General features: G+C 38.8%; 1 protein-coding gene across 1 annotated transcript; it reads left to right on the forward strand.

Moving 5' to 3' along the window:
• The first annotated feature begins 1260 nt into the window (after nucleotides 1–1260).
• On the forward strand, nucleotides 1261–11283 carry LOC110529397 (uncharacterized). Its single transcript, XM_021611590.3, has 5 exons — nucleotides 1261–1518; nucleotides 4976–5311; nucleotides 5668–5832; nucleotides 10295–10332; nucleotides 10551–11283. Exons 1-5 carry the CDS (start codon nucleotides 1458–1460, stop codon nucleotides 10746–10748), a joined length of 798 nt encoding a protein of 265 aa, XP_021467265.3. The 5' UTR covers nucleotides 1261–1457; the 3' UTR covers nucleotides 10749–11283.
• Nucleotides 11284–13345: the final 2062 nt, after the last annotated feature.

Raw genomic sequence — 13345 nt, forward strand, 5'->3', positions numbered from 1 at the left:
AGGCAGTGGAAACACAAAAAAATCGACCAATGGCCAGCCAGGTTGACTTCACAGTGCGAGGCTTTAGAATCCTGTTTTTTTTTTCTTCTCGAATTTGAGCAAAGTTGTATGCTACAACGGGACTTGACTTGCACCATTTCTATTGAGAAAAGACCATACGCCTTAGACCGGGTATACTGTAGGATGGTACAGATTTCCCCCCAAAACGTATGTCCCGCTCCAGATAAGCTTGCCTGTTCCCGCATGTGAAGGCATGCTGAAGTTGCCCCTAGACGTGACTTGGGTCAGTTTTGAATTTATTCCCTTAAATGATTGAGTTCAGGATTGGGGGAGGGAAAGCTTATCCCATTTTGCTCATCCTGAATTTAATTCTGCTGCTTTATCGATGATAAATTCACTGTGAAGAAGAAACAATAGTGGAAGTGGTGTTTTGGATGGATAGTCAGACTAAATCCCATTTGCACTGAGGGGGAACTTCAAGCCGGAGTGTGAAAAATAAACCTTCAAAGTAGGTATGTTTCCAGAGAGTGCATTTGTTACAGTACAACATGATAAAGAGACTGCTGATAAGTCAGTCAGTTAACAATTGTGGTCTCAGTTTAAAGTGACAAAAAGATGGTAGGATTTACACGGCAGAAGGATGTCAGCAGGACCACACAAAAAAAAACAGCTGAAGAGGACGCCCTCCCTACGACCACAGACACCACAACGAAACCCTTTGTTTTGATCCCTCCACTACTGTAGACCACCGGCAACTCTCTCTTTGACATGTCCTCACAGAACCCCATTACATCCTCCAGTAAGCTTCAAACTGCTGTTTTGGCATTTGTTTACCTCATCTAATGTCATGTCTTACTGTTTATGCAAGTGGTACTCGTGAAAATATATGTTTTGATTCTTGATTTCATCATCAGAGGAATGATTTTACGATGATTAATCCCTCATCATTTGTTGCTGGTGAACCATATATACTTGTCACCCCAATTTTTTTTATTATCTTGCCATACATTTTTATACATCGGAAGTGTCTTGGAATAATTTCATTCTTTATTTCTTACAATTTGAGTGGCTCACAGGTGCTGTGGCATGGACCCAGCTTTGCTTTGGTTCCAAAACAGTTGTGAGGTATGACAATGTCTGACATAGTTCACCTTTAAAAGTAGCTCTTTAACTGACACATTATTCTGGCTTTTATTGGCACGCTTGAGACACTCACAAGTCTGCACCACAAGTCCCAGAACCCCTTTGAAGCCTTTGTTCACAGGAGGTGCTTGTAGTTCCACATACATATGGGTTCAGGCTAGTTCCTGTCAGCATTTCTCTCTTTACTATGAGCTCAAGTGTGAGGGTAGGAAGAAACAGATCAGGCGTTAGACGAGTGGAGGCAGACGGGGAAGACACATCATTTAGGCCAAAGATAGAAGCTCCATTCTTCTGATCCAGTCCTCGTGTATATCATGTTCTACTACTCTAGCCCAAAGCCTCTCTTACTGGTTGTCCTCATCGTGCTGTTCAACGGTAGGCCATCTTCCTCCGTCTATGTACTGTAGATGTAGCCTACTAGAATGGCAGTGACTGTGTATGTTCGGATCAAATATTGAAGGATTATTATTTATTAAAACATTCCTGAACTGTAAAAGTTATGACTTAAACTATGGGAAAAGGAACTTTAGTAACCCAACTCTTTATCATCGAAGTCACAGGTCAGAGGTGGTGATACTCAGTAGCACAGAGTATGTATGGTATGTCTCTGAACAACCAAGATTGTACTTTTATTTCATTTTTTTTTATTTCACCTTTATTTAACCAGGTAGGCTAGTTGAGAACAAGTTCTCATTTACAACTGCGACCTGGCCAAGATAAAGAAAAGCAGTTCGACACAAACAACAACACAGAGTTACACATGGAATAAACAAAACATACAGTCAATAATACAATAGAGAAAAAAAGTATATATGCAGTGTGTGCAAATGAGGTAAGATAAGGGAATTAAGGCAATAAATAGGCCAAGGTGGCGAAATGGGCTGTATAATTCATCCCAATGTGTTTGTGACTTTTTGCTTGTGGATGATGTGACAAAGTGACATGTTTTCCATAGCATTTATTTGAATTGGGGTAGAGTAGGCCTATATACAGAGCCTTCAGAAAGTATTCAGACCCCTGGACTTTTTCCACGTTTTGTTGTGTTACAGCCTGAATTTAAAATTGGATTACATTTGTGTCACTGGCCTACACACAATACCCGTGGATCTATATTTTTAGACATTTTTACAAATTAATTAAAAATGAAAAGCTGAAATGTCTTTAGTCAATAAGTATTCAACCCCTTTTGTTATGGCAAGCCTAAATAAATTTAGGAGTAAAAATGTGCCTAACAAGTTGCTTGGACTCACATACAATTACAGTGTTTAACATGACTTTCAAATGACTACCTCATCTCTGTAGCCCACACATACAATTACAGTGTTTAACATGACTTTCAAATGACTACCTCATCTCTGTAGCCCACACATACAATTACAGTGTTTAACGTGACTTTCAAATGACTACCTCATCTCTGTAGCCCACACATACAATTACAGTGTTTAACATGACTTTCAAATGACTACATCATCTCTGTAGCCCACACATACAATTACAGTGTTTAACATGACTTTCAAATGACTACCTCATCTCTGTAGCCCACACATACAATTACAGTGTTTAACGTGACTTTCAAATGACTACCTCATCTCTGTAGCCCACACATACAATTACAGTGTTTAACATGACTTTCAAATGACTACCTCATCTCTGTAGCCCACACATACAATTACAGTGCCTTCCAAAAGTATTTACACCTTGACTGTTTCCACATTTTGTTGTGTTACAAAGTGGGATAAAATGTATTTAATTGTCTTTTTGTTGTCAACGATCTACACAAAATACTCTCTAATGCAAGTATTTAACCCCCTGGGTTAATAAATGTTAGTCACTACTTTGTTGAAGCACATTTGGCAGTGATTACAGCTGTGAGTCCTTCTGGGCAAGTCTCTAAGAGCTTTACACACCTGGATTCTGCAACATTTCCCATTATTATTTTCAAGATTCTTCAAGCTCTGTCAAATTGGTTGTTGATCATTGCTAGACAACCATTTTAATGTCTTGCCATAGATTTTTAAGCAGATTTAATTCAAAACTGAAACTAGGCCACTCAGGAACATTCACTGTCTTCTTGGTAAGCAACTCCAGTGTAGATTTGGCCTTGTGTTTAAGGTTATTGTCCTGCTGAAAGGTGAATTCGTCTCCCAGTGTCTGTTGAAACGCAGACTGAACCAGGTTTTCCTCTAGGATTTTGCCTGTGCTTAGCTCCACTCTGTTCCCCTATTTATCCTGAAAAATTCCCCTTAACGATTACAAGCATACACATAACATGAGGCAGCCCCCTCTATACTTGAAAATAGGGCGAGTGGTACTCAGTAATGTGATGTATTGGATGTGCCGTAAACATAACACTTTGTATTCAGGACAAAAAAAGTGAATTGCTTTGGCACATGTTTTGCAGTATTACTAAAGTGCCTTTTTACAAATATTCCTTTGATCATGATGAAATTATGAATGACACTTTGGATGGTGTATCAATACACCCAGTCACTACAAAGATACAGGCATCCTTTCTTACTCAGTTGCCAGAGAGGATGGAAACTGCTCAGGGATTTCACCATGAGGTCAATGGTGACAGTTACAGAGTTTTTAATGGTTGTGAAAGGAGAAAACTGAGGACGGATCAACAACATTGTAGTTACTCCACAATACTAACCTAAATGACAGAGTAAAAAGGAAGCTTTTACAGAACACAAATATTCTAAAACATGCATCTGGTTTGCGCTGGGAGACAAATTCACCTTTCAGCAGGACAATAAGCTACAACACAAAGCCAAATCTACACTGGAGTTGCTTACCAAGATGACATTGAAAGTTCCAGTTGTGCAAAGCTTTTAGAGACTTACCCAGACAGACCACAGCTGTAATCGCTGCCAAATGGGATTTTAACATGGATTGACTCAAGGGTGTGAATACTTACATAAAGTAGATATTTCTAAAAGCATGTTTTTACTTTGTCATTTCAGGGTATGGTTGAGAGAGAGAAAAAAAATTCAATCAATTTTGAATTCAGGCTGTAACACAACAGAATGTGGAATAAGTCAAGGGGTATGAATACTTTCTGAAGGCACTCTCATACCTTCTAAAAGGCATTCTAATTTTTGTAATATTTTTATTCCACTTTGATCATAAAATGTTTTTTTTAATATTGCTTGGTTTATTTTTTCTATATCCCAATGAAGACATTTTTGTCCAAGGAATATTTGTGGATCATATCTCTAGTCAATGAAAACTGGTAACTGGGTTCCTGGGATAAGATAAATATACAGGAAATATAAACAATACTGTATGCACAGTGATGAAAATATACACAACACTGTGTGCATTTGTTGAAGTATATGGCACTTCTCTTTTCCTACTAGCACTGACTTTGCTGATTAACTTCTTAATTAAAGGAGAAATGTACTTACTACGACTGTGATATGTGGTTGTCTCAACTAGCTATCTTAAGACGAATGCACTAACTGTAAGTTGCTCTGGATAAGAGTGTCTGCTAAATGACTAAAATATGAATTATATTAATAATATTAAATATACATGTAAAATTAGTAATATGGAACATAGTTTTTTTTTTTAATTAAAAGGAAAAGATGTTAAAGGTCCATTACAATATTCATTTACAATATAGTTTTACATTTATATTTAATATTATTAATATAATTCATATTTCAGTCATTTAGCAGACACTCTTATCCAGAGCAACTTACAGTTAGTGTTATGCAATCAGGTGGAGATAGAAGTTATAGAAAAAAGAGAAGAAAATAAACATCTTGTGTACCTAAATCATCAGGTCATGTCCTAACTTGTTGACAACTTCCTCTCTCTTTTTCAGGACACAACTGGGCAGAGAAAATGGTGGGAATCATAGGTCATGGGGTCACCATCCGCTTCTCACTTCAGAACATGTCCAAAGTATTTAGTAATCGGTCAATTGGTCTTTACAAAAATAGTAAAAAGATCGCTGAATGTAATCATGATGTGCACAGCTGTTGCTTACAAAGCCACCTCTGCTTCTCTGAGAATAAAGAGGCCTCTTTCTTCATCCAAAATCTGACATCAGTTGACAACGGAACGTATTGGATCATGTTGTTCCAAATCAATAGAGATCCTCCCATGCTAAAAAGCAATGAGGTGTCGCTTATCCTTCAATCGAATGGTAACACCGCAGGTAGGCTATAAGATCGCTCTCTTCACAGTATAATGTCTATAACTATTCTAAGTCAATGTCAAGCATAAGGGTTTTCATGATACGTCACATGATGTTTTTTATTCATCTTAAAGCAGTGTCCGTCCAGCCTGTATTGAACCCAGCTAAATGTACAACTTTTTTACAAGTACTATCTGTTAAAAATTCAAAACCAACCCAAGCAACCATTTTAAATGAGCTAACTATGGACCTTTTAAAGCCTTTGGTAAAAAATTGTGTTCCTTGAAGATTGATGTTCTAGACAGCATGACCCTACTCTGCTTTACCTTAATTTACTGTCTCATCTAGTTTCACCTAAGGAGCCATTTCTATTCCAGAATCCCCATCATTCACCTCTAACGCCGCAGATGATGCTATCAGCGACCGTGGAAACGCCAACAATGTCTATGTCCTGATCATCTTTGCTGTTTTGGGGGTGTCCATCATAGCTCTGTTAATCGGACTGCTTGGTTGGTTCTGCTGGACCTACAAAAGGAGCCCAGGTATTGAAGGGACCTATCATTATCCCTAACCATACATACCATAAGCAGGAGGTTGGTGGCACCTTAATCAGGGAGGAAGGGCATGTGGTAATGCTGGAGCGGAAAGGTATTTGTGAAAAGGTATCGACAACATCAAACACATGGTTTCCCTCAGCAGCCTCCACTGATACCATAGTATCTCTTGTAGTTGTAATTCTTTGCAATCCAGTTAGATTAAGGCCTTGGTTCTTGTCCATCCACTTCTTTCTTTCTGCCCTTAATGTCAACACCTGGACCAAAGATACTGTATGTCTTTATTATCTGAAACATAGCTTTACAGTCTTAAATCAGTCAAATAATTTTGCTTGTGTAACAGTATAGCTTCCGTCCCTCTCCTCGCCCCAATCTGGGCTCGAAACAGGGACCCTCTGCACACATCAACCACAGTCACTCACGAAGCATCGTTACCCATCGTGCCACAAAAGCCGCTGACCTTGCAGAGCAAGGGGAACAACTACTTCTAGGTCTCAGAGCGAGTGACGTCACCGACTGAAACACTATAGCACCACCGCTAACTAGCTAGCCATTTCACCTCGGCCACACTTGATCAAACTGACAAATGGAGTAATTCTTAAGGGAGCTGAAATCAATAGCGTTTTTGGGGGGGGTGGGGGGGGGGGGTGGAGCATCAGTAATTCGGTTTCCATCCAATTGGTGATAGATTTGAAATGCAAATATTCTAAAATCTGCAATAAAAAATGCGCATTTTCCCATCAGAGATGTGTTTCCATCCAATTGACTTTTTGCAGATAAAACACTGTGCGTAATCAGTTTAACCAAAAATAAAATGATCTTGCGGAAGTTTGTAATTTCCTGTTTTACTTCTAGGGGAAATGCTGTTAACAATTGTGATTACCTTTGTGCAAAGGAAGAAAGTGAAGACTCCTCCCTCGCAAATGGAAACTCTCTGCAAAACCTATCCCTTCCGCTAATTTCACCATTTTTTATCATGGCCAAAAAGGACATTTTCGTTTTCAGGAATTTTTACGATATAGACAATTTTGACTTTGTGGCTGTGAAATCTAGTGAAAACCGTTTATCGTCTGCACACAGGCTTGAAAATCACCACACAAGTTTAAGAACCGCCTTCGCCCAATCCTGATTCGTCCAAATAATCAGTGTAGTCAAAACCAGGAACTACTGCTGCTTGTAATCACATAATTCTACTTGTGCCTTGACAGATTCTCACTGTTTCATCTATCCACGAGAATCTGTCCACGAGCGATTAGGCTGTGCATGATGATGTAGTGCACATAAAAATAACTTTTCAATTAAATTCCCATGTCTCAAATCAAAAATACAAGTTAAATGGGTTTCCGTCGTATTTTCAACTCTACTGATGCTTTTGTAAAAACAAATGCCTCATTATAAAAATTGATTATTGTGGACCAACGAGCGGGATTATTTTTATTTGTCAAACGGAAGCCAAGTATCGATCCTCACGTCACCAGAATAACAATTGAAGACCCTCAATATTTAGTTGAAAGGAGCATCAACCTCATCATTGTGCACTTTCACCACCCTGTGAAGTTCATGATAATTTATTTCATCTGTAGCCTAATCCTTAAGAAGTCTTTTACTGCACCCGTGCTTCAATCTAAGTAACATAATTAAAGAAAATCCCCGTAGGGCCTCCCGAATGGCGCAGCGGTCTAAGGCAATGCATCACAGTGCTAGAGGTGTCACTACAGACCCGGGTTCGATCCCGGGCTGTATCACAACTGGCTGTGATCGGGAGTCCCATAGGGCAGCGCACAATTGGCCCAGCATCATCCGGGTTAGGGGAGGGCTCATCGTGCTCTAGTGACTCCTTGTGGCGGGCTGGGTACCTGCTGGCTGACCCCAGTCATCAGTTGAATAATGTTTCCTGCGGCGGGTGTTAAGGAGCGTGGTTTGGCGGGTCATGTTTCAGAAGACTTGTGACTTCACCTTTGCCTCCCGAGCCCATTGGGACATTGCAGCGATGAGACAAGATCGAAATTGGGGAGATTATAATAATGAAACAAAAAATCCCCATCAAAATCCATCAGTACTAGAGATACGGTTTTTTTTTTTGCATGGGGCTGCATCTCCACATCTGCAGTGGAAGGTGACCGAGCTACAGTGGTGTTTGTCAGACCACATCCTAAAAAATCTGTCTTCTCACAAAAACATCTGTAGCGTCTGAGCTACAAACTAATTTGACCACTCTGCGGAAAGGGGAGACTCTCACAAAAATGATGGTGTTCTTTATTTTTGCTCTACGACCTCCATACGTTTCATGGGAATCGTCTGAAGGTAACCCATCCAAATGAATGGAAGTAGTGTATGGAGATCGTTTTGTATAGTAGTAATGTCAAAATGCCATAGATTTAGTTATATCTAATGGTGTACTACATTTCAAAATGTAATAGCTAAATGATCGCACTGGTAGTGGGAGGACCACACAACATATCATTGTGTGACTCCAAGTTTACTTCAATATAATGCTTATTATATCAACATTTGTGCATAATGGCGTTTCTACTGCCATTTTTTGCATAATTAATTTTACAGACACAAAAAGATCCCATCATACGTCGACATTTGCAAAACTGACAAATTTGCTCTTTCCACCAGGCCATTCTTTATCAGACACTTTTACTTGCATGAAAATGCTGGATGGAAACCTTGTTAGTGAGATGAAATACATTCCTTCGAATGAGCCACTGTTGCAGTTTCACATGCATGACTCACGCACTTTGATACGAGCCTCCTTTAACCAGAGGAAATAACCACCTACACAGAGAATTCAAATTAGCACAGAGATTGCAAACTGTTTGTTTTCACAAATGCTGTCTCAAACTCTCGTTTGCTTTTCTCCTGACCCACTTCAAAACAGAGCATCGTGTTTCTTTGATGTGTTTTTTTTGGTATCCCCCCACATGTCATGTTTTGTACCTCCTTGAACAAATGCCTTCTCAAGCACTACAATGTACCAGTAGAAAAGTTTATCTTTCCATTCAGCGACTTCATCTGACTTTGAGGTGTCACTGACTCAGGTTGTATGCAGATACAAGCAGCACAACACTGCAAAGATCATCTGGACTACTAGAATCCTTGGATATGAATAGAATAACTGTTCCCAACTTCAACCCCTAATACCATAGGCCATGATCTTATACCATCTTGTATCCGTGGTGGTAGGTGCCGTTTAAGACGAGGAAGGATGTTTGTTTTTTGTTTTTCTTCTTGAACATTGGCCTTATTTCTATTTCAGCATATCAGATGACTCTCACTCAAATTCCATTCACCCAGTTCTAATGTAACATTGATAGATTTAGGCTATACTCTAATTTTCCCGATGCCCCATCATGAGGTTGCTACAACCTAGGCTATAAATTAAAGTTTACAACGTAAGTGCACACAGGTTCGAGAGACAAATTTGATGTGACAGACAGTGACAGACTTTCCTGCATGTAGCTGATATATGGTGTAATCATTAGTCCAACAGTTGCAAACAATAGTTTCTATTGGATAAATTCAGGTATGTTTAGACCTGTTTTGCTCCATTTGCTTCTGTTTAAGAAACGTTTTTCAACAGAATCTGATGAATGAATACACCCCTGATCACGCGTAAACACAGTTCACTTTCATGGAAGCCACGTCCTATGCGCTCTCCTTCTCTCACCTCTTCCCTTCGCTTGTGGACTTCAATGCACAACACATCAGCTGTATGTGACCAGGCGAAAAAACCTTTCCAAGTTAAACCGCTACACACAGCCTACATTGTCACCATATTAGCTAAAGTAATGTCATAGTCAGCATAGCTAATATAACTAACTTGTTAGTAAACCCGCTACAATCATGCAGTAATGTACAGTCAGTAAGCAGTTACACCAGCTGCAATACATGAGTTATACCAAAAGCTTAACTTGACTTCCAGTGTTGTGTAGCCAGCTAGCTAACATAGCATACTTCTGTTTGTGCAGGGTGTTTTAGTAGGCTGAAAGTGGAAAGAAATTACACTCTCTCTCTCTCTCCATTTCTCTCTTTCAACTCCTTCATGTATTTAATGTACTTCATGTATTTAATGTACTTAATGTACTTAATGTATTTGTTCAAAACTGTTAAACTATTGGCTTTCTTTATGTTTGAGTCAACTACTCACCACATCTTATACACTGCAGTGCTAGCTAGCTGTAGCTTATGCTTTCAGTACTAGATTCATTATCTGATCCTTTGATTTGGTGGACAACACTTCAGTTCATACTGCAAGAGCTCTGATAGGCTGGAGGACGTCCTCCGGAAGTTGACATAATTACTTTGTAAGTCTATGGAAGGTGCTGAGAACCTTTTTTGTATTGTGAAGTCAATGTGCCCAGAGGAGTTTAAGTGACAAAATGCAGGATAATTTGTCTTTGTCTATGATTAACACATAGTAAAATCTGTATCTTGTGTCCAGAAAGGGACCAGCAAGAGAACCTCAAGGCCAAGCAACAGGTAAGATCACACTCTATTGGTGTCTCTCAGAGTCCTGGTCATTCTTTGGTTTGTTACAATTTTGACACATTTGCTTAGCAACAACCATAAGACAAATTCCTAATACAAAGTTTAAAAAAATAATGCCTCAATGTTTGTATTTTGACAGATTTATTAGATCAAATTCAATAAATTGCAAAGGTTCTGTTTTATAAAATGCATACTGTATACATTTTCAGGGGTCAGGAGAGGCGTCCACCTCCATGTCTGTGTATTCTGTAGAATACGGTGTGCTGGACTTCAACAGTAGACCCAATGGAGAAGAGGCAAACAGGCATGGGGGGGAGAGGGAGGGAGGAGTGGTAAGGTCTGCAGAGACAGTGGAATATGCTGCAATCACCTTTCCCCCACAACAAAGGGTGTCATACGGGAGATAGTGAGTCATCTGAAACTCTATTAAATACAAACAGCGTTGCCTGATTTGAACTGAATGCCATCAACATATGGAACAGGTGCTGAGAGAATGATGCTGCGGTTGATGTGTCACTCTGAGGTGATAGATACCGTAAGAATGGAAATACTTAGTGTATTAATAAATTAATAAAAACACCCTCCCTGTGGCTATGCGTGACTGTACCCTACTGGAAATACAAAAAAAAAAAATAACAAAAAAAAAAAATAAGTTGTAGATACAATAACCCATTTGACTGTAACACGAATGTAATTTTAACATGTTTTTTTTTTTTTTTTTTTCATAAAGTCATGGAACATTAATTGTGTGTAAAAATTTCCGGAAGGGTTTGCACAGATAAATACACCTTTAATAGGGTATTTTTTTTCTCACAGAGTGTCATGTTGTTTGTTTACTCTGACACTATTCGGATTACCAGAAGTATCTGGGGGGATTTTACAAAAGAATTAGCATGGTCCTCTGCAATCCAACTAAGTTCTCATTAAATGGAGTTTACTTGACACACGTTTGTTTTTTTTTTCATCCCTCAATGGTTTCAAATTCACAATGATTGACATATACATGTATACTGGGAAAATCAAGTTTCAAATAAATTATTTTGTATAATAGGTGATCATATCACGCGGATTACATTCTGATCTAAACGAGCTCTTTCACGGATGTTGTTTTTAGACTTTCAATGGCTCTCATGTAACAGTTTCTAATGTTTCCAGACAAATGCAGTGCATCAAGTGCTGTAATCTTGACACGATCGGTCTAGCGGAAGCCTCGAAGCATGGAGGATTTGGAGGATTTTCATTTTAATGTATCACTGGCAATTGCTATTAGGCAACGTTTGTGCAGAGTTACTCTGTCCAGTGTCTGTGTTCTTTTGCCCGTCTTAATCTTTTTTTTTTATTGGCCAGTTTGAGATATGGCTTTTTCTTTGCAACTCTGCCTAGAAGGCCAGCATCCCGTAGTTGCCTCTTCACTGTTGATGTTGAGACTGGTGTTTTGCGGGTACTATTTAATGAAGCTGCCAGTTGAGGACTTGTGAGGCGTCAGTTTCTCAAACAAGACACTCTTGTCCTCTTGTTCAGTTGTGCACCCGGGCCTCCCACTCCTCTTTCTATTCTGGTTAGGGCCAGTTTGCGCTGTTCTGTGAAGGGAGTAGTACACAGCGTTGCACGAGATCTTCAGTTTCTTGGCAATTTCTCGCATGGAATAGCCTTCTTTTCTCAGAACAAGAATAGACTGACGAGTTTCAGAAGAAACTTCTTTGTTTTTGACCATTTTGAACCTGTAATCAAACCCACAAATGCTGATGCTCTAGATACTCAACTAGTCTAAAAAGGCCAGTTTTATAGCTTCTTTAATCAGTACAACAGTTTTCAGCTGTGCTAACATAATTTCCAAAGGGTTTTCTAATGATCAATTAGCCTTTTAAAATGATAAACGTGGATTAGCTAACACAACGTGCCATTGGAACACAGGAGTGATGGTTGCTGATAATGGGCCTTTGTACTCCTATGTAGATATTCCATAAAAAAACATCAATTTCCAGCTACAATAGTCATTTACAACATTAACAATGTCTACACTGTATTTCTGATCAATTTGATGTTATTTTAATGGACAAAAATGTGCTTTTCTTTCAAAAACAAGGACATTTCTAAATGACCCCAAACTTTTGAACGGTAGTGTATTTTAATAGCACTAAACACAAATCACATTTCATAAATCTTTGTTCATTCTCATGATTTTAACCCCCTTAACCCCAAAATGTCTCCAAGTTTTCAGCATCATTGTGAAGCTCTAGTTATTTTGTTGCTTTGACAAAAGTCATTTCTGAAGATTTTCTTTATTTAATGTGATTAGTGATTCATTTACTGTCTGTCCTTCATTTTAATGTTGAACTGAACTCTCATTTTTATCATGGTGAAACTATTCCCTTTTTCTTTTAAAATCTAAACAAACAAACAAACACAGTCATAGTGTAAAAGCAGGTGAGCTGGTTCTTCTCTGTGTCCATTTTCTGGTGTTTTGTGGTGGAAAACTAAGCGTGTAACGACAAGGTGGTGCCTGAAGCATCTTCTGAGACCTTACTGAGAACATTTTCTGTATGTTATGAAGTTGTAAGGGTTAACAAAAAACAACACAGAACTGCATGTGAAAGGTGTGAAATACTATGTTAGTATTTTTTTGTGAAGCTTGCATTAAATTGCCACTTTCTCATAGCATATGCTCCAGTGTTAAATCAACACTGAGAGTGTTAAATTTAACACTGTTCCAGTGTCTATACGAGTACACACTTTCAGGGTTAAATGAACACACTCCTTATTGTGAAGCCTTATTTGCATATTTCCCAGAGTGCATGTAAGAACTAATTTGTTGTCACTAGCAAATACAGTCATGGGTGGTAACTACAATTCTTTAACATTCATTCAATTTTAGAGTGTGTGGCCTTCATCAAGTGAGTTCCTCTTATCTCAGGACTAGCAGCCTGTCCATGAGGTGTACTTGTACATCAAGCTACCTTGCGCTAAATAAACAGGAAATAAGATCCTGTCCCAACCATTCTGG

The sequence above is a fragment of the Oncorhynchus mykiss genome, chromosome 1 (genome assembly GCF_057628025.1).
Source record: "Oncorhynchus mykiss isolate SJ-2025 chromosome 1, ASM5762802v1, whole genome shotgun sequence".
In the NCBI taxonomy this organism is placed as follows: domain Eukaryota; kingdom Metazoa; phylum Chordata; class Actinopteri; order Salmoniformes; family Salmonidae; genus Oncorhynchus; species Oncorhynchus mykiss.

What these genes read in the sequence shown, in the direction of transcription:
- LOC110529397 (XM_021611590.3), top strand. Translation starts at nt 1,458, where the DNA reads ATGTTCTACTACTCTAGCCCAAAGCCTCTCTTACTGGTTGTCCTCATC. An exon ending in ATCGAATGGTAACACCGCAG is followed by an intron (nt 5,312 to 5,667) that starts GTAGGCTATAAG and finishes TTTCTATTCCAG; the next exon opens with AATCCCCATCATTCACCTCT. An exon ending in GACCTACAAAAGGAGCCCAG is followed by an intron (nt 5,833 to 10,294) that starts GTATTGAAGGGA and finishes TCTTGTGTCCAG; the next exon opens with AAAGGGACCAGCAAGAGAAC.